This window comes from Phalacrocorax carbo, chromosome 6, assembly GCF_963921805.1.
Source record: "Phalacrocorax carbo chromosome 6, bPhaCar2.1, whole genome shotgun sequence".
NCBI classification, from domain to species: Eukaryota; Metazoa; Chordata; class Aves; order Suliformes; family Phalacrocoracidae; genus Phalacrocorax; species Phalacrocorax carbo.
Genome location: NC_087518.1, coordinates 41,153,992 through 41,175,637, shown reverse-complemented (window position 1 = coordinate 41,175,637; position 21,646 = coordinate 41,153,992). Strand labels below are relative to the sequence as shown.

Here is a 21,646-nt window from a genome sequence, read left to right as displayed (position 1 = left end):
AATTGTGCAGGTACTGTTTCTCTTGGCTTTTTTTGTGCAGTACTGCCTTTTAAAGCTATTTCTTGCAAGTCAGCAGTGATACTGCACATAAACTAAAAACCTATTTGAATGTTAATAAGTATGAGAAAAATAGACTCTAGTGTCTCTGCTTGAAGACATTGTATATATTTTATGTTTTCTTTAGGCTGTACAAAGTTAGAGCAAAACTTCTTGTCTATCATATCTTCTACTCTCGTAAAATATAGGCAGACATGCAAATGAATTTTGGTCATTGATTCCTAAGAAGGTGTATTTCTTCTCATTTTGAACAGCTGCTAATATAAAAGAATTTTATAATTACACAGAATTTTTTAAAATTTTAGTTTTTGCTTTGCTATGTAGCTAGGCCAGGTGTTGAGTGGAAGTGACTTGTGCAAGTAACTGCTTGGCCTTATGAGATTAAGTCACGGAGAAGGAAGATGCTTTAGAAAATCTTGGAATACTAGTACAAGTTTTTACTTGAACTTATATTATGTTAGAAACTGGTAAATTTCTTGATTTAATTTTGCATACAATTCTGGGTGTACAGATTTTGCAGTTCTAGTAGGAGTGCAATCTAGATATAGTATTATGCATATGCACAAGTATCTATCGTGAATGTGCAATTTGAAGTTTTCCAAATTATTTCTTGGACAAATGCAGGCAGTTTTTAATGAAAACAGCATTGTGTATTATGTAATATAACAAGATCCATGATACCAAACAATATCTCAGCTTCCAGAAGGTGGCAGAGAAAGGGGACTGCAGTGCTCTCAAGTAAAAAGTCAGTCTTCCTAACTTTGAAAAAACCCACTTCATTAGGTCTGTTCCTGAAAATAGTTGAAACATTTGCTTGAATTTTCAAAACAAATTAGGTTTGCATGTCTGACATGCAAAATTCATCCCAGGAGGTTAAAGACTGGCAAAGTTATAAGCAAGGGAAAGCAGAATTTTATAAAACAAAATGTTTGTTCTGATTGTAAATGTAAGATTACCAAATATGGTAGGCCAAAGGATGTCTCTGCATAAAGATTGTTGTGGAAGTCTCATTTTTTTTCTGTATTAAAAAAAATATATTTGTTTTGTAGTCTGTTAACATTTGTGTTATAAACGTACTTTGGAAGAAAGTCTGTCTTGCAAAATAATTTTTTTAAAATCACAGCTGAGTTAGAGATTAAGATTAAATTGCTTTTTCCTTTTGTACTATGAGGAATTCTCATTGTGATTTATGATTACTGTTTAAAAGTGTGTACCTTAAATAAAACAGGGAATTTGTGTATTGAATAGCATGCAGTTTCAGATAGGAGGAATAATTTCTTTTAAACTGTGCTTCCACTGTCAATGTAATCTGGCATATACTTTGGTTGTGGAAAAGGAGGTTTTAGTACCCAAGTTAGATCAGAGCTGGATCTCTTAAAAACTAACCTATCACTACTCTTAGCCTTCAGTTTTGTATCAGCATAAAAGAAGAATTGGAAGTGAGCAGATAGAGATGGAGAGAAAATAGCATTACCCCAGCTGGCAATAGCACCTATTTATTCCATACTAGGCTGATTATGGAGTTTTAATACTATTTTTCGGAATGAATTGTTTTGCTTTATTTTAGACCTTCATTACCTCAACTATTGCATCACAAAACAGACAGTTCTTACAATAATTCTTGCTGAAATAATGCAGCAGTATTGATACTTAAAGGAGAAAATTAATACTATTTACCTTAAGTTGCTTCAGCATATTGTGCTTTATTTGTAAATATGTTATTTGCAGTGACTTGCTTTGTATTGGATGAATTATTGAATTGAGTTTGTACAGGTTCAACATAGAAAAAATAATTTCCTGTGTTTTCTCTTTTAGCCTTCTGTTGAGTCTTCAAGCCCAGGTAAATATTTTAATATTTCCTAAACTTTTGAAGGAAGAGGGCACCCTTAAAAAATAGTGTTTGCTGGTTTCTTCCAGTTAGTAATCTAAGGATGTAATTTGATAAAGAGGTTGGTGGCAGTACTAGTTTAAGCAGTCACTGCCTTCTTCCAGTCTTCCAGCACAAGCTTCTAAATAGTAAAATACACTGGGGAAATATGATTCTTGACTTTGCAAAAGCTGGACAAACACATGTTTGGGAATGCTGATGTCCTAAGGAGCACAATGTGAGCGAGTGCTGGGGGCATGGAAGAGACTACTTCACCCAGCAATACAGTTGCATCCCTTTAGGCATGGGTACCCATTGGTGTTAGAGTTAAATACAAAGTCAGAAGTTAGGACACTGTATGTTTTAATGCATAATAGTGTCAAGAACAAAAGCATCAAGAAAAGCAGTATTTTTTTCCTCATTGAAGTACTAAAAACGCGGGGGTTAGTTACTTCTGTTTTTAAAGCTGGTTATTTTCTGGTGTTCCAGTAACCCAGAATTACTGGCTATCTAGTAGTCAGCCTAAGTGTAAATTATTAATATCTAGGGGTTTTTTTGGTTCAGTTTTGTACCACTGTACTTAGTATTATTTACTTCCTAGGTGTTTTGTGTCCTGCTAGTGGAAAAGCTTTCCACCAGTTACTTTAGCTGGACTGCTGTTGTCTCTTGAGCTCTTACTTCTTTCAGAGAAATAATCAATTGCTTTAACACTTCAAACTACAAAGTATAGTTAACCTTCAGCCTTATAGTTAACCCCTCCCTCTTGCGCCCTTAGGTGGGTACGCTCTTCAGACTCTGGAAAATGAAATCTAAATTGTCCATGGAAACAAGTGGAAAAAATGTTAGCAGAGTTAGAATTAGAAATCAGGTATTGCTGACTTACATAAAAATGCTGCATCTGCCAAACCATTCATCCATTCATTTATTTTTCATTATCATACAGTATAACCAGACTTCTTTACAAAGAACTGTGAAAAAACTGCACGGGGAAAAATAACTAAGGATTCTGCATAATAAATAAAATCTGCATAACTGTGAAGCTTACTTTAAATTTAAATTTTGGAAAAGTCATTAGGTTGTCTTTGTAGCTGTAAACAAGAAAGCTTCTAAAGTATAAAGGAAACAACTGCCCTGAGTTTATATTTTATGAGTATTTCTGCTCCCAGTAGAACTCTTGATTCAGGCAGGTTTATGATTATTTAAGAATTAAGTCTTCATAAACTGAACATTTTACAAACATTTAACTAGGGGCCTGATGTCCAGATATACAGTACTTCGAGAACTGGCTGGTTAAACAGTGTCTCCTGGTCCTTTTTTCCATGATCTCTTAGTACCCAAAGGACAGCTTTCACTGTCCTCTGAATAATGAGATTGGCTTTCCCTGAGAGAAATGGTTGAGGGATTTTGAAGATATTTTAATTTCTGAGTATAATTTGAGTATTAAAATGTCACCAAAATAAAAAATTAAACTCTGTCAGGCCATGATCTAACTAAAAACGTTCTTTAAAATGTTTTCTATCAGGAGGTTCAGCAACATCTGATGACCATGAATTTGATCCATCAGCTGATATGCTGGTGCATGACTTTGATGATGAACGGACATTAGAAGAGGAGGAAATGATGGAAGGAGAAACAAACTTCAGTTCTGAAATAGAGGATCTTAACAGGGTAGGTAGCCTTAAGTAGTCATAAAACGTAATCACAGCCCACAGTCTCACACAAAACATATGCAGATTTTTTCCCTTATATTTGGAATTTTAAAAAACCCCACCCCTAAAACACTAATAGGCAAATAATATAGATGGGGGAAAGGGGCTGAGATAAATTTGCAGTTCTCAAAAGTTGGGGAAAAGGAAACTGGTACATAAATATTAATAATGTATAACACTGTGCTTGTTTAGTTTCTTTTTGCACATATGTGCTGGTGTAGGATTTGCATTTTAGAGCTAATATAAGTTAAAGTACACTCTGACTAAACTTATATATTCCAGTGTTGTTATTTTCTAAAGCACTTGCACTTGATTAGTGCATATAGATTTTGGTTTTTCTAAAATTCCATAATTTTAATTTTTGCATTTTTATACAAACATTTGTATAATTTAGTGGAGCATATAGGAGTACATTAATTTTTAAGATAGAGGAAATAGAGGTGCAGATGAAATTATTTGCTCAAAGCAAAGAGTTGTCAGCAGAGCTGGGATCGGAACTCACAATTATTGTTACTAGTGATAAATAAATCTTTTAAAACATGTATCTCTTGAAACAATTGCGTATTTGGCATTTTGAGCTTATGCTGTCACTTATGCATTGTCTTAAATTACTTCTCAGGCAGGAATAATGTTCTTAAATTACAAACTAGGTTCATTATAAATGCAAAGTAATTTAGATACTGTTTCTGACCTCATTGGCTGAAAAGGCTTCCAGAACAGATCATTAACGATTCTCAGGTGCATATTCAATGTACAAATCCTATTTAGTATAAGTGATTGTGCCAATATGACTTTCAATTAATTTACTTAAATTAATCTACATTTCACGTGTAAATGATAATTTCTTTCTCTTAATTTCAGGTTTGATATTAAATGGTAAACATAAAGATAAATAAATAGTTTGTGAATCTAAATATGCTTCATCTAGACCAAATGAGAAATGGAGCTCCACATGTATGTCATGTGGTTTTTAAGTTGAAAATATGTGTTTTTCCCCTGCATATTTTGTGCAGAGTCAACATCTGGTTGTGTAATTCTATCACCACATTACAATGCTTTGTTTATAACTATTTCAGCCATCAGTTTATTCCCTCATATCTTGGTTGTCAGGGCTGCAAGTTTATAATTTCTCCATGTGGCAGCTCTTTTGTGATCAGGGTGGTGAGCAATGGTATAACTTAGATTCACGTTGCTCTGTGTGTTACTCTTCTCTGTAGGATGCTTTTACAGAGTGGCAGTTTGTATGTGTATTGCAGGTAGGGCTTTTACTGAATTTCAGATGCTTCCATGCCCGCAGGGTCTTGCTAGAGACCTGTGGCTACTCCTAGTTGTGGGACAGCAGGCTGCCCATCAGGGCTTACTTTTATCTCTTTTTATTTTTAGTCATGGATGATAGGGAATCTAAATCTCAGAACTATTGTCAAGACAAGTGCTGTCCTGTCTTTTTCTATCCCCCAACATTTACACGTATTATTTCAGATTTCCCCCAGGCTGTGAATGTGCCTGATCTACTAGTTCAGCTCCTTCAGAGATGAGGTGGCAGTCAGGTTTTGCAAAAGAATTTTTGAACCTTAATGATTTAACTCCTGACTGTCATAAAAATTACACCTTCCTCTGGGCATGAGGATCTTTTCTACTCATTGGCTGAAACTCTGGTGAATCTGTAATGCATTAATACTTGCAGTTGAGTAGCATCCTGCATTTGTCTGTGCATCTATGTGTATACAATTTTGTCTAAATGGCAGTAGAACGTCTGTGTCTAGAGACCTGAAGTTGCCCTCTATGCTGCTCTAGTATAGGAAAAATTACAATTCCCCAAGAGCAGAACAGTACCCAAAGGGAATCAGAAGTATTGGATTTGGTGGTTCTACACAATATTTCAAAAGGTAAGAGTTTTTCTTGGGAAGGAAAGCTATCTGTGAGGTGGTGCAGCAGATTATCCTTGATCATATCCAGACATGTATTCAGTAATACTATTTTTGTATGTAGGAGCATCTGTACCAGACGTATCCAAGGTCTTGGCTAACCAGTATTCCTTCTTTAGCAACCCGAGAGACAGTGCTCAGGAAGATGTGCCTGGGATGAGGCACATCTCGGCATTCTGGGCATATGCTGACACTGCGGTTTTCCAAAACACAGGAAAGTTGGCAGTATAATTTTGGTAGTAGGAAACTGCATTCACACTCTGTCTTGGAAAAAATAATTGACCAGTTCCCAGCAAGTTGCAGAAACTCAACTTCCTCCTATTATTAGTTAAGCTGACTGTACAAAGCATCAGCTGGAGGGAGTGTGACATGGAGGATTTGAAGAGTTCTTTACCTTTGTGCTGCTGTCTGTGGGCAGAGTGCTACTGGGTGGCGTGTGCTGGCTTCCTGGGTGCCTCTAGGAAGTGGTGAGCATTGCCAGTGCGCTGTGCAGGGAGCCTGCATTACTTACAGATTTTTAAGTTTTTGACTCCCTTCCTTCTTCCATTTGTTGTTCCATATAATCACTTGGTTTCTCCTTTTGGGGTCTCCCTTTTCAGGGAGGGCTCTTGGGTTTTCTTAGGGTTATGTTCCAGCATCCTCATGTCTTCAAAAGAGAGCACCATACGTGGCAGCATGTAGTGTTTCTTCCAAATACTTTTCCAGCCTTTAGCTGGGTGCAGTTCAGGCATGTATGAAAAAGATGTTCTCTCTTTGTCGGTACTGCCTGTCAGTCTTATTTTTCCTCCTTTTGTGGATTTGTCCATTTTTTTAACCTCTAAACTTAGTGTCCACCAGGCATGTGGCAATGTTGTGCAGTTCATTTAGTGTGAGACATGTTTCATTTTTCAGACCTATGTTGTGTTCATTTCAATGGTTGCCCCTGAGCTCTTCGATTAGAAGAGTGTACAGTCATCTATATTTACCTCTTCTGTGCTGCTTATGATACAATTCTCTGTTATATCGCTCCTCCTCGCTTACCTCTAGTCCAGACACACAAGTTATAATTCATTTCTTGTTATTAAACATCTTCCACATAAGAAATTTCCAAATAAGAAATGTCTATCTTTTGTAAGACTTGTTACTTTATTACCCTTTCCTATTTTTGCAATATCCTGAAACAGTACAGAAATAATGATTTGTGTTCTGTCTTGGAGAGTTGCTGACCCTTGGGGCTTTTTGAATTTTAATTGACTCTATGAAGTTATGAGGCTCTACCTAAGAAAAATGTTGTAAATACAATACCACTTTCCTAGGTAACATACAGTCATATGCCGGTGGCATCATTTACACATATCTACAAACTGCAGTAAAACTTTTTAATTCTGTCTGTATGTAGAAATGGGATAGTGGTGAGGAGTGCTTTCCAAAATGTGCTGGAGAACACTTGTTTGGATAATTAAGAGTTTTCTGATAGCTGTACTGTCAGGTTTTAGTTAAGATCACAGTCCTGTCATGTTGTCTGTGTTAATAAAATATTAATTCCCCACTTCTAAGAGTTCTTTCTATAAAATTATATGATAGGGACCAAGAAGTCAAGAGGGAAGGTGAGGGCATTTTAGGTCCACATGGTCTGCATCTACTGTGTATGTAGCTTAACCAAAGAGTAGACCAGTAAGTGATAGAATGGCTTAGTACTTCGAAGTAAAATAAAATACACAGACAATGAGTACTGGTAATCCCTGTGTTGCTCTTATAGAACTAACTACACTTGCCTTTTGTAATTGGTGGTGTTAGTATGTTTCCAGAAACTAGAGATGTGTTGATCAGTGAAAGTACCTAGGAAAGGAGTTCCTTGGAGGAAGTCTAAGGTCATCCGATAACTAAAAAAATATGATTATCAGCTGAAATGTACATTACATGCTAAGAAAAAATATTTAGAGCAAGCAGACACCTCTAAATAAGAAACAAAGGATTTGATCTTGAGAGAGATAATTTTAAAATGCTCTCTGAAAGTTTCTGCTCCGAAAAATCTTGTTAGGGATGCCATATACTGCCCCAAAGGCTGTATATGTATTTATATACATGTATATTTAATATATGTATATTTAATACTGAGGTATTAAAAGTAATAAAGTAATTTGCAGACCTGGCAATTAATAATTTTTATTAATAAAGTGAATACAATTGATAACAGCTTGGAAGTCTCTAAATTTGAGAACCAACTGTATCATTTGAAATGTCTTTTCAGAATGAACCAGCGTTCTAAATATAAACATTTTTAAATGTGCACATATTTAGCAGATTTGCTTCCAACTGTGGACCGTTTTGTGGACAACTAGCTTAAAATGTGTATGAATCTGTAAACATTACTACTATCTTTACCTGGCTTTCAGGTGATCTTGAATATAAGGTGATCCCTCACCCCCATCCAATCCCTCATGTTTTTTGTTTTGCCCAGAAAGGGAAGAAGTACAGAGAGACGGAGAGGTGCATCCTTGGTGTAATTTCATATTCAAAGCCAGGGCTGTAGAACTGTGTGGAATTGTCCCTGTAGCACAACTCCCTGAATGAAAATTTAAGTCCATGTTTGAGCCAGGTACTGCAAGTTCTGGTCCTTATTCTGCTGGATTCTTGGAGACACTGCAAAAATCACTGCCTTTCAGTAGGACAAGTTCCTGCCTGCAAAAAATGTCAATATCTTAGCTGGCTGTGTGAAGCAGTTGCTGTGGACACACATTTTTATATGTTTTTTTTTTTCCACAAATATGTACAAAATACTATAATTTTTTCAGGTAGTTTTTGGGCGGTAAATAAAATACCAATATATAGTCCAGTAAGGAGAGCGTGCTCACTCTGCATACAGAAGGGGTAGGATGTAACCAGACATAACCTGCCACATTACAGTGCTTGTGTTTTGGTCAAAGAGTAGTAAAGAAGTACCAAGGGAGGGGTGGGGCATACAGCCCTTTGGTGCCCTTTTAATGAGCTTTATGGCCCCTTTGAGAGATTGGTGGTATGCAAGGTCTGCTGTAAATTTATGAAGGATTAGGAAATAGTTCCTCTGCGTAAAAACCCGCACTTTTCTTAGGAGCTTAAACTTCCATTTTTGACTGTCCATTCATTTTGGAGTGACCATTCTCAGTATACCTGATCATCATCTATCTGTTTTTGCTGTTATGTTTAAAATGCACACCTTTAAGCTGTAGAGCAGATGTGGGATATGAAGTTTGTTTTTCTTTTTTTAAATCTCAAACTTTGTTTGGATGTTTATTAGGAAAGTGATATGCCAATCCAGGAGCTACTTAGCCGTTATGGCTATGATGGTACAATTCCACTCCAGGAAGATGATGATGAAGATGATGAAGAGGAGGAGGAGGAGGGAGAAGATGATGATGATGTTGATAATGATGACAACAGTGGCTGTAGTGGTGAAAACAAAGTAAGTGTTTACGCTGATATGAAACTGATTTTCGTACAGCCATTCTGTACCAGACAGCCACTCAAGATGCCAGATCATGGCAGAACTAATTCATAATGTGGTTGGTTTCAGATGCTTTGTGTACTGAGCTCTAATGCTTCTTTTTAATTACCCATCTGTATTTCTCTTCATTGCTCTTAGTCTCATTTGTATCATTCCAAACAGTTGCTGTGGCAAATACGTGTATACATAGAGCATCACGTAAGAATAGATTGTAATTGTCCTTCAGAAATCATCTGACTTCAAAACTGAAGTGTTAAACGCCTGAAGGTACCTTTATCAATATGGCTGAATACTTGTTTCAAGATGAAAAGCTGATCTACTGAAACGGAACAGTGAATTGTGGAATTGAATTAAATGAGTCTTTGAGTATTGGAGATGGCTGCAAGTTTTCTAGCTATAGCATTTTAAATAGTATTTTTTCCTGCCTGGCAGCCCCGGTTGTACTTTAAATTGTTAACTGAATCAAATGCTTCAAATATCTTTAAAAAATGTATGGTTTTTGTACTGAGCATCTTTAAAACCCTGTTGTGTGTGCTCTTAAAATAAATTTTCTTATTTTAGAAGAGTCTTTTCTACTTGTGTACGCCATGCATATTTGTAACAATCCTGTCCTGTCACGGACATAGCTGTAACTTCTCCATTACTGGTGGCATTCAGAATTGCATCCCAAGTTCCATTAAAATACAAAACCCTTTGTAACAAAAAACTTAGGCATTAATGGAAGTTGCATTACCTAATCTGGATCTAAAAAGGGTGCATTTTGTTCTTTGATATCTTACCCGTTTTAGAATCTCTGGAATGCGACATAGAGATGAAGAGTGATGTATCTGATTCAGAAAATGAAGTTCTTAGGATTTGCAAACTCCCTTGACAGATGCTGTAAAAAATTGCTATTTGTACCAGCTGTATAGTTCAAAAAGAAGAAAGATACATAGTTGTAGTACATCCAAAAACGTTCAAGGAGCTGGAGAGGGGGAGAAACTTACATAGCATGAAGTATGCAAAATTAAAAGAAGACATAAAAGTGGTTTATTTTGTTGTGCATGGTGGTGTTGCTGAAGTCTCACTTTCTTGTGTCCTTGCTTCTTAATTACTTCCTGACATGGCTTCCATCTTCTGTTGTTCTCATGACCATGAGAACTGTAGTTCTTCAGTTCTGTTACTGGCTGATTTAAGATACTGCCTATCTTTTCTCTTAAATGGATAAAAATCTCAATGTCTGTCACTGCTGTTAGCAGCAAGAGGAGTCATCTTTGTCCCTCTGTAGGGCGCTGACACTTTGTAGCATGCTGCAGAAGTGAGGGCCGCAACGATTCACAGCCTGGCACTGTAAACACAGCCAATGGGTTAGCCTAATTGCAGACTTGGCACTGTGGCTGAATGGAATGTAGGTGTTCACCTGTTCTCCCCCAGTTTTGTTGGGGTTAGAGCAAAGGTGATGGGTTGGACTGGGTGCAAAGAGAGCTAGCTAACCTGTTATGATTGTTTGCCTTGGGGTACAAGATTGAGAGCTCTGAAATGCTTGCATACTCTTAGCAAAAAGGCAGTAAAATACATCTGTAGGAGTGGAATAATTTTACAAGTCATTCAAGCTTTCTCTACAAGTGCTCATATTTCTACAGCCTATTTATCTGTACTGCACTTAGCTATTTTCTATTTTTAATCTGCTTTAAGCTGCATATGGGATAATACTCTGGTTGCTGGTAAAGGTTCACATAAACATGTGCTGTGCCTAATGCTCCTGTGTTAGAACTAGCACGTATGAGTGCTTACGACATAAGTCATAAAACACAAAAGATATTTACAACATGCATTGAAAGAGAAAACACTGTTACTTTTTTAAACCTTTATCATTTTAATTTTCATTAATTGTAATAATTCCCATAGTTGTTGTGGTTTATCTTCTAATAAAGAAACTTGTTCTAATTTTTGATCTTTTAATGACTCGATGTTTATACTCAAGTCTAGCAGTATACTATTCCTGTGAGGTTGAACCACAGTATTGGCGTTTGATTTTTATGGAAGGTACCCTTTCCATTTGATTGAGAAAAGTCTAGCCAGTAAATAATTCCTCCCCTTTTTATTGAAAATTCATAAGGAAGGGGTTTAAAGACCAAAGTAAAATTTAATGTTAAATGAAAGTAAATGAAAACTGCAAGGATTTGCTTGACTGATTTTAAAAAACCAGATGTGATATTTAATTGTGGTTCATATTTCTGATTTGTATGTTAGAGTCTGCGTGTTAAATTGATCCACTTAAGATCCTGGTCAGTACATAGTATGATGTGTTTACTCATTTGTTGTGGCCCAGTCTGGACAGGCCACAATCTATACAGTCACTGCAAGTCAGATAAAAGATATCTGGGTTTGATATGTTGGCAATTTTTGAAAAAATATTGCCAAAATAGTGCTTGTCCCATACAAGAGATAGGTGATCTTCTGTTTATTTTTTATATTTAAGGAGGAGACCATAAAAGATTCATCAGGTCAGGAAGATGAGACGCAGTCATCTAATGACGACCCGGCACCATCTGTTGCTTCTCAAGATCCACAGGAGATAATTCGCCCTCGTCGATGTAAATATTTTGATACAAGTATGTACAGTTTAGTACCAAGCACAGTAATCTCCAGATGATTGACCCTGTGTTAAGAACTGCTCCAGTTCACATCGTATTCTGTTTCTGAAATATGGATGTTGATACCTATAGACGTTTGTTTGTTCTCTTTTATAACACTGCTCTTGATTATCCTTATGCTCAAAATAATAGGCAACACAAAAGTCCTATTTTTAACTGAATGCTAAGACTTTTCTGCAGATAAAGGGCTCTATGTAAGGACAGTAGATACTTTCTCTTCTTAGAAGAAAGGATTAAATTTGCGGAAAGATTTAAATTTCTACAGTTTGAAAAAGCAGGCTCTCTGACAGTGTAAATCCTTTCATGACACTACTCTGAGTTTTGTAACAGTCCAGTTTGTGATCCTGCAAACTGGTTTGTATGGATGTGCCCTTCAGAAAAATTTTCTTGTACATGGATTCCACAGGCAGTAAATGACTGTTTAGTATGGTATTACCTTACCATTGTAGTTTCAGTGTCCAGTTCGTACTAAGGATGTAGGTAAAAGTATTTGCAAGTAGGAAATTAACTGTTCCAACTAGATAATTACTGCACAGTGCATGATTATCATGACAAGGCCCGGTGACACTGGTTTATGTGCTCATTCAAGGAAGGTGAGAGTCCAACTGAAGGAAAAAGTAAAAACTGAAATTTACTAGAAATAGGAACCCAGATTTCTTCAAGATCACTAATACAGAAAACAAAGCAATGAAATCTGAAAAAGGCCAAGAGATTGTTAAACCTGAAATAATGCAGGGGGAGATAATGATGAAGAAAATTTGCTTCAAGAATTCCACATTTGATACTGTTGCCAGTGTTGTGGACTGAGTATTTTATCTCGTTTCATTTTAAAATTGGTCTTGCGTCTGAGAGTGTAGAGCTAGTGTTACGTAGCTGTCCTCTAGACAACTCTCATCTCTGTGGTAATCTTACTTAATGGGTTCTGAACCTTTTAGTATCAAGCTATCAGCAGGGCAGTTTGGACGACAGGTATTTGTTTCTTTGGTGGAAGCAACTGTTGCTGATGTTTGAATTCCTACAGATCTATGTTTCAACAAACTAAAGTTAAAGCAGATGTTCTTTATGATACATTATTCTTGATACTTGCTAGCAGTGACGTTGTAGAAATGCAGTTTTCTAATCTGTAGTTTATTTTAATCCAGAAATGCCAGGGAGCCTCAGCATGTAGCTGTGCAGAGGGTTGCAAGTATCTTAAATGAACTCTATTTTTTTAAACATAGCATTAGCATAATGCAAGTGGATTGCATTAGGTTTGGGCTTTTTTTACAATGTTCAGCTGTGTATAGAATGTAATTTAATGTACAAATAATTTTAGTGCTGATATTGTCACATGCTATATATAAACCAGATATCGCGGTTGCTTTCAGTACCTTGTGAAAGGCAACTAGCCTATATCATAAAGAGCTTACATTTTTGTCAGTCCTTATCCGAAATAATCTATTTTAAATGCTGCTGTGCACCTCTGAGCAGTACATCTAAGCCTAATAAATCCCAGTAAGACTGACAAAAGCACACTTGCAGATTTCTCACACCTTGTGCTGTAGTCTACCATGAATTCACTGACAGCTGCTGTAACAGCAGTAACTAAGCTAGGACCTTGTTGAAAATGGTGTTGAAACCCACATGTTGTTGCTGAACATCCTCATAGAAATAATTCCAGAAAGTAACTGTTTGTAGTAAATTTGGATGTGAATCTTCTCAACTGCTTCAGAGCTGGGTGAGGGAAAGAAAATGTTAATTAGGTACTAGTAAAATTGATGGACGTATTCATTCATGCCTTAACTTTTGAGAGCCTCTTGTGTATCTTAATCCATTCCAAATAGGAACATTGGGTGGGCCATTTTTTAAAGTTGTCAATACTGAAACATTTAGTATTGTCACTAAAATTGCATTTGTGTGGTGTTAGATAAGACGGCAGTGGGGCAGAGCAGGGCTGCTGTGTGTCTGGAGGCTGGTGGGATGAGAGGCTGGGCTCATGTGCCCCCCTTCACCCTCGCTGCAGTGCCCCCAGGAGCTGGCTGTGACATTCCAGGCCCCCTCAATCAGCCTGCTTTGCTGGAGGCTGGCGTTGGCATGCACGGGCCCCATCACAGCTCATTTTGTGTAAATGTTTGAACAATGTCTTGTAGATAGTGAAATAGAAGAGGAATCTGAAGAAGACGAAGATTATATTCCATCAGAAGACTGGAAAAAGGTAAATACTAAGTTCTGTTTTAAAAGGCTGTATTTTGTGAATGAGTTAATCTGTTACCTAGTAGCTTTGAGCATTGTAGATCACCCAAGTCCTCTCCAGTTTTTCCCCATAAATATGAGTTTTAATAGTAAGAAGTGTCAAAGACCTCCCCAAACAGTCAAAAATCCATTTCCATATAGTGCCTGTTAACTGTATTTTTAGATTTTGAACAGTGAAAGTTTTAAGGGGTAGAAAAAAGAGGTGGTCATTCTCTTGTTTGCTAAGAAAAAACATCACAGCTGTGGTTGTTTAACTTCTTGTTTCTGTTATTTCAAAACAGGAAATCATGGTGGGCTCTATGTTTCAAGCTGAAATTCCAGCTGGCATATGCAAATACAAAGAGAATGAAAAAGGTGAGACTTAGGACTATTACCATTATCACTATATTTGAGACTATTTTCTAATGGGGAGAAATAAAAGATTTGATTGATGTCATGTCTTGCAAAATAAGAGAGCTCCTTCAAGTGAAAAATAGAACCATCGGCTCAAACTACAGTTCATCCTGTACTTCACCATCAGAGTTTGAGTCTTGGAAGGGGAAAAGATAGATTATATTGCTGGCCTGTTGAACCCTTGTATTCTAATTTGGTAACATACACGAGATTTCTATGTAGCTTATGTTGACCTCTTCACCTAGTATAATTTATCTAAAACAAAATCGATAATAAAGAAATTTTGTTGCTGGAATTGGATTAACACGTTAAAAGAGGCAAAATGGTACCAGCAGCTTTGCTTTTCACATTTTTTAACTCTTCAATCAGTATTAAAGAACCTTGTGTTCTACTTTTGGGTTTTCTTCCCAGGAACTTTCCCCACCCTAACAGTCAGACCCTTTGGCTTCATGCTGTCAATATAATCAAGTCAGCAAAGGTAGACCCAGTTTAAACCCAGCTGTGAGTTTAAAAGAAGCAGATTTTCCTGCTTGTTCGGCCCATTACTGAGAATTTGTTTACACTGCAGGTCAGTTTGAGACTGTGGCTTTTGTAGTTTTATATGTTAGTTTTTAAACTAACCAGCACAAAACTCAGTGGCTTCCTAGAATCTGAGTATATATTCGAGCAGTAGTAGTAGTTGCCTTGCTTCGAGCTCCAGGTTGCTGTAGCTACTCTGTAGCCCGATCTAGCTAGAAACTGTAAAAAGAGCGTCCTGCTATTGACCTAGAGCAGGCTCACTCTGAAGCTGACACATTCTGTCAGCTCTGGACTTCGTAGCCAGAGAGGTTGAAGAGAATGTAATTTAGAACTATGTGAAAAGTCAGGAGCTTTCATTAAAAATATAACATGGCAAATTAGAAAGCATCTGCTTTTTAGCTGTGAAGAAGTTGCTCGTAGCGCACTTTGCTGCTTCTGTCTGAAAATAGAACTTGAACTATGCATTTGCCTGAGACGCAGTAAATTATGCTTTACTGGTCAGTCACCTGCTTTGCCTGATATTTACTTAGCTCTAAATGACTTCTGGTCTCCAATAATAAAAAAAGATATAGCTGCTTTGTGCACTGCAGTAAACTATATAAAACAGTTTTCATAGTCTTGTGCACTGCTCTTGCAGAACAGAGAACCTACGTCATGGGCAAAAGCCATTCAGGGGAAAAGTTAGGGCTATTATAGTTTATATACCAGTGGGGTTTTATATCTTCTGCCATTTTTTCCTTTGTGCTGTATTTTTTTGTAATCTTTGACAGGACTCCAACTGGCACATTAATGAAGCTTTAAAAGTTGAAAAATAAATGTCTGAGGCTATATATTTAGTTCTTTCATGTATGTATCCCATCATCTTAGTTCTCTAACAAAGGGGAAATTCTAATTGTAAATTCCCAAACACTGAGAAGACTAGACCTTTCATATCCAGTCCCATAAGCAAAAGCACAAATATACTAGAATAACTAGTATTAATAACAAGTATTAAAACTAATACTAGAATAATACTGAAGAATAACCACACTGCTTTTCAGAATGTGTTCTGACGTGCTGTTATGGGGTAAGAATGACCATGTAAACTCCAGTAAGCTAATTACAGTGGACTGGCTTTCCGAGGAGTATGCCAGGAGACCAAATTAACTGCTACTAAACAATTTCAGGTTATGAAAAATTTACAGAATTAGAAGATAATGTTTTCAGAAGGCTTGGACTTGAAAATTGAAGGATAGCTCTGAAAACTGAAAGGTGCTGAAGCTGCTTTGAGACTTATTGCTGTCATTCATAAACATTGCAGTGTACTTAGCTTGCATCATTAAGGGTGGATTAGAACCAATTATGAGTTATCTCCTGAAAAGAATTGTTGATTCTGATGGAGTTTGTATTCCAAAATACCTAGAATCTTTTTCTTAAATGAGCATCCGCACATCAGATTAGGACTAGCTTTTGGAAGAAAAAAGCTCCCAGAAATTGTTTGGACCTGATACCAAAGAGTGTGTTTTTTGTCAAATGGAGCTGTCTTTCTTTGCAAGACACTTAATAATTTTCCTTACCAGTTTAGGTTTTTTATCTGCAGTTTACTTTCATGTTAAAAATACTTTTTTTTAAGTGGAGATGCATCTAGTTGCCACTCTGACCTTTCCACCTGCACAGAATGCTACTGTATCTTCTCTTCCTGTGCTAACCATGCTTTCCCAAGCATTTGGTCCTTCTTTCTCTTGTTGAGTAACAGTCAAAGGTGCTCACTGACCTAATGGAATCAATGTTAAAGTTACTTTCCTGCTGTTTTTTGTAAGGTTGTCTTTCACTGAGGACTGAGACACAAGCAATGTCTGGATACTTTCCTGATTCTGTTTTTTTATAACCTGAATTTTACTTTATTTTGCTGTTTGATATGCTGTATGGCGTTACCATAATCCTGTAAAGCTTGTAGGTTCTTCAAAACAAAAATGGGAGAAAATTCAGAGGATATGCCATTTGGCTATGTTCCCCCCATTAATTTCTGTTCACTGTGGCTTTCCTGGTCTGCAAGCTCATGCCAAAGCTCTGAAAAAACAATAGAGATTTGGTAGCATTAAAATTCAGCCACCTTCACCTGAATGATTTTGTTTTAGGAGGTATTTCTTGGAAGTAGTAGGAAAGTCTTAGCAAACTTTCCTTTCAAGAGCTGTTTCAATTCAGAATATCTGGCACCTGGGTGCCATCTTCTCTGGAGAAATAGTGGGCCTTGTTGCTGGCTTTTGCTAGCCATGTTAGCTGGGACTTTTATATTTAGTCTTCCAGACACCTAGTAGTGGTTTTAGTACCATTTCTGGTGGTGTGCTTTTTGGTTTTATGTGACTGATCCTAACTGTCTTGCAAGAAAACGGATATAATTAGTTTCTGAAATAGTTTTCCATGTCTGCTGGCCACCATCAGCAAAACTGTGCTGCTTTTAGGGAAAAGGCATGATGGATGGATCATTCAGGGACTATGTTGGGTGGTTCTTCTACCTCGTGACTTGAGTGGCTTCAGGAAGAGGACAGGGAGGTGGTGTTTCTGAAGTTTCATAAATGGATTCTAGAATCTAGAGCACTGATTATGCCAGAGATTTGAAGCAATATAAGGTATGGTATCCTAGTCATTTGGATGACTGCATTTGTGAGACTGTCTTCTACCTGTTCTTGTGTGTGTTTTGGATTAATGTTGCTGCTGTAATGATTTCCAAGGTTCCATAGTCACTAGCTTTATAAGAGAGAATAAACTTCTATATCTTTGTTTTAGCTTGTTTTTCGTTTTTTTTTTTCCTGCGGTTAATTCAGTGTATGAAAATGATGACCAGCTGCTGTGGAATCCTGACTTCTTACCAGAAGATAAAGTGATCGAGTTCCTAAATGAAGCATCAAGGCGTACGGGTGATGAAAAAGGCCTAGATGCAATTCCTGAAGGATCACATATTAAAGATAATGAGCAGGTATATATAAGAATAATTAGGATTTTTAGTTTAATATTGCAGAATTAATTATCCCTTTATTTTATTTTACTCCCAAGAATGAACATTGATTTTGAAACAGCTGCTTTATTGCTTGTGGAAATAGAAATATGATGTGTTGTTTTCCTCTCTACAAATACTAAACTGTTAACTTAGGCTTAACATTGCTTGACACGTCAGTGCATTATTTTATATATAAATAATTGTGTATGAATGAGTTCTGTTCTTTCAGTTACAGATTGTTTTAAAGCTATACAAATGCATACTTATTTTTTTCTTCATCCAAAAAAACCCTATTAATTTTACAAATTAGTACAATGGATGAAAATGTTAAAATACTTTAGCTGGATATACACTTGGTTATATAATTAGAGATTTGGAAATTTAAGCAGAGGAAACATGTATTTGTACTGTCTTAAATTATATTACATTCATTCAAAGAGTTTATTTTTAATCTTTTAATAGGTATTAATGATTTACTAAGTGTGCTTCTGTGGCACAACATAAATTGAGTGGTATCTGGAATGTTAAATGTTGTCATGTCATCTTTCCAGGCACTGTATGAACTGGTTAAGTGCAATTTTGATACTGAAGAATCATTACGAAGGTTGAGATTCAATGTAAAAGCAGCCAGAGGTGAGCATACACTGGAAGTTAAGTTTGTGTTGTTGAACTCTCTTTTATTTGTTACACAGGTATTGGGTTTTGCTGTCAGCAAACTAAGCTTGACTGCATGTAAGCCTTAAATATCAGTGCCCATTTAAATGAAACCTTCAGTGAATCTCTTATTGTTCTCTGAGAGAATGGAATTAGCAGATGTAGTATAAACAGGTACATGCTCAATAGGGCGTGTAAATTAACTTCCTGTCCGTAGAGCTTGATATTTATGTCTGTGCCTTTAATAAGAAGCTAAATATAAAATTGCTTCTTAGCAACTGAATTATGCATTTATTGGGCATTTTGTTCTTTGTTCTTCTAGACCTTTTCAGTCATCAGTGTTAATGGAACAAACATAAAATATAAAATAATCCACAATTCTAAATAAAGGCAATGAGCATCTAAATCTTTTATTTAAAAAAGTATAACACTAAGACTTCTCTGCTCTTAAAGATGTTTTTGGAGCCTTGAGCATCTCCAGTTTTAGTATTGATCTTTACTCAAAGAAACAAGAAACTGAGAGAAGGCACAAGTTATTTTCCTCGCACATTGATCTGTTGGTTCTGCTTTCAAACCTGTGGCTTCTCCAGAGTTTACTGTGCAAATCATAAGAGGATAATGATCAAATAGAGAAGATTAGTTTGTTCTCCCCCTATTTTAGTCCTTATTTATTTGCGACCTTAAGAATCAATAAGGCCAAATAATATTAAGTTCTTAGAAGTGTGGCTGAAATTTATTAGAGGTTTATCCTGGCTTCAGTGGGGCCAAGATTTCCCATCCAACATTGTGAGCAGTACAGTTTCTTTTTCTACCTAATTGGAATTAACAGCCTATCATTGCTGGCTCTTGCCAGCAGTAAAGAAGATCTTATTCCTCATTCCTTCTCCCCTGCTTCTTCCAAATGCCAGCAGCCAGTTTGAGTCCGTGCTATGAACTCCTTTGTGCTTGGCTTGAAGGATACCTGCTTCCTATGGTTCCAGGGGCAGAAGGGTGAGACTCAAGTTTCTAAGCCCTTCTTCCTCTTTCTGCTGCCTAGTTATTTTCCCCACACAGCAGGACTGGAGTTACGGACCATTATGACAGTCCCTACTGACTAGCTACTTATGGCAGCCAAGTTTCCCACCTACTCACTAGAAGGGAGAATTTTCATTTTTGTCCTAGTAAGTGAAATTTCTGGAGGTGGTTCTCATTTAGTTAGCAGATGGTGTTAAGTAACTTGAATACCACGTATGTTTTCTGTCATTTAAGTTTTCTTTTATTGGCCGTATGCTTTTTTGTTAAGTATTTTCTTTATTGCATTTCCTTACTATAGAAGAATTATCTGTTTGGACAGAAGAAGAATGTAGGAACTTTGAACAAGGACTGAAAGTCTATGGCAAGGATTTTCATGTGATTCAGGCGAATAAGGTAAACACTGATTTTAAGTGTAATTCTTTCTTTTTTTTAAAGCACAATGTCATTGTAAATAAATTAGTACATATGGTAATTTGTGAAGGAAATTGAAGCTCATAATTATAATTTTTACTAAATATATGTCCAAATTAGTTTGTCGAAGTCCATAATCCTCTGTACCTGTAGCTGTGAACCCTAAGTTCAGAAAAGTGCAAAAATCCTGCTGTGTGTACTTACGGGGAGATGTGCATCCCTAGAGTCTTATTCTGGTCTTGAATAGACTGGTGAAAGAGACTTGAATATTTCTCCTGAAGCTGTGGCTTGCGGCACTTCATGGTATCTTCAGTATTCTTAGAAACACTGTTAAACTTTACATTACAATTTCTGGGCCTCAGAAATTTCGAGTCAATAGTTTCCACTGTTTTCTATGTTGTGTAAAGAAGCACTGACTTTGAATTTTACACTTTTTGATTTAAATGGTACTTTTTTGCAAAAAATACATTTGAATTCATCAAAATTTGCATGGCACATATTTCCTAGGTACGAACAAGATCAGTTGGTGAGTGTGTAGCATTTTATTACATGTGGAAGAAATCAGAGCGTTATGATTTCTTTGCGCAGCAGACCCGATTTGGAAAGAAGAAATACAATCTTCATCCTGGTGTAACGTAAGATGTGCATTATTATGTGCTTTTACACATTGGATCTAAATCTTTATTTTATACTGCTCTGATGTGAAATGGTGTGGCAACGCAGGGATTCCATGGTCCCAATATGCAGCAGGAGAACAGCCAAGGTGTAAGAAAAGCTTACTAGTGCGTATAATGAAATTTATAAAATACATTTATTTGGGACAAGGCCAACAATTTGCACTGAACAACTCTTTAATTTAGTTTGTTTTCGTTTAAAAGTTTCACAAATTTAATACTTCTGCAAATACGTGGAATTTTTTTAAATGCTTGTTTAAACACATTTTATACAAAGGCATTCGTCACAAGTTTCAGGTGGGATTTGCGGTACGTGCTGTAGTATGCTCTTGAAATGTATTGTTTGGCAAGAATTCCAGCCAACGCAGCACCCTACGCTAGGGCTTTTTTGGGTGTATATAGCTCCTTTCCCCATTCACATCTCTGCTGGGCAAAGAGGAAAATATCTGTGCATAGCTGTGTGTTTTCCTCCCTCAAATCTGAGCAAGTGAGCCAACGTATTCTTCTGCCCTTCATTCCAATGCTATGATTTTTGTATCCCACTCTTTCCGCTGATGTTCTCCAAGTCTTTTTACTATTATTTTTTCTCCTTATTTGTTCCTGGCTTCTCTGTTGGCCCTTCTTTTTAATATTATTGTTTCTTTAAACATTTTGGAATTGTGTGTTGGACCACTGAAGTGAACTGGCAGTATGACATTAAGGGTTGCCATCTGTGGCTTTGTAATGTAGGCTGTTACAGAGAAGTGCCCAGAGCTGCTGGATTTTCTTAACCAGTTGTCAGGGACTGTCTGTCTCCCCCCCATCTTCTTCTACTGGGATTTTTCCTTTTTTTCCATTTTTGTCCGAATTAGTAGACATTTTTCATTGTTAATCAAAACATTCTCTGATTCTTTTGCAGTTGACTGCATATGGTGATCAGAAGACATGTCATTAAAGATTGTACTTGTCTATTCATGAATGCTTTTGCAGATAGATGTGGGAATTTAGGGTGTACTATCAGTTCCACAATAATTATGTGTGAGGATATGCGGTTTCTGGAGTTAATCCAGACTAATGCCCTATGTAAAGGGCTTTACCAACCAGCTTTGTTTAGATCTTTCATAAGAGATTTACTA

General features: G+C 36.7%; 1 protein-coding gene across 5 annotated transcripts in view; it reads left to right on the top strand.

Annotated features, from left to right (window-relative positions):
• The window catches only part of MIER1 (MIER1 transcriptional regulator), a 42,819-nt gene that overhangs the window by 16,500 nt on the left and 4,673 nt on the right, over positions 1 to 21,646 (top strand). For 4 of the 5 annotated variants that reach the window (XM_064454871.1, XM_064454873.1, XM_064454870.1 and 1 more), the window contains 10 exons: positions 1,873 to 1,897; positions 3,447 to 3,592; positions 8,815 to 8,979; positions 11,483 to 11,615; positions 13,787 to 13,851; positions 14,171 to 14,243; positions 17,606 to 17,757; positions 18,330 to 18,411; positions 19,745 to 19,839; positions 20,365 to 20,492. In XM_064454871.1, coding sequence (XP_064310941.1) covers positions 1,873 to 1,897; positions 3,447 to 3,592; positions 8,815 to 8,979; positions 11,483 to 11,615; positions 13,787 to 13,851; positions 14,171 to 14,243; positions 17,606 to 17,757; positions 18,330 to 18,411; positions 19,745 to 19,839; positions 20,365 to 20,492 — 1,064 coding nt within the window. The remainder of the gene's footprint in view (positions 1 to 1,872; positions 1,898 to 3,446; positions 3,593 to 8,814; positions 8,980 to 11,482; positions 11,616 to 13,786; positions 13,852 to 14,170; positions 14,244 to 17,605; positions 17,758 to 18,329; positions 18,412 to 19,744; positions 19,840 to 20,364; positions 20,493 to 21,646) is intronic. The other variant, XM_064454872.1, reaches the window with a different exon arrangement.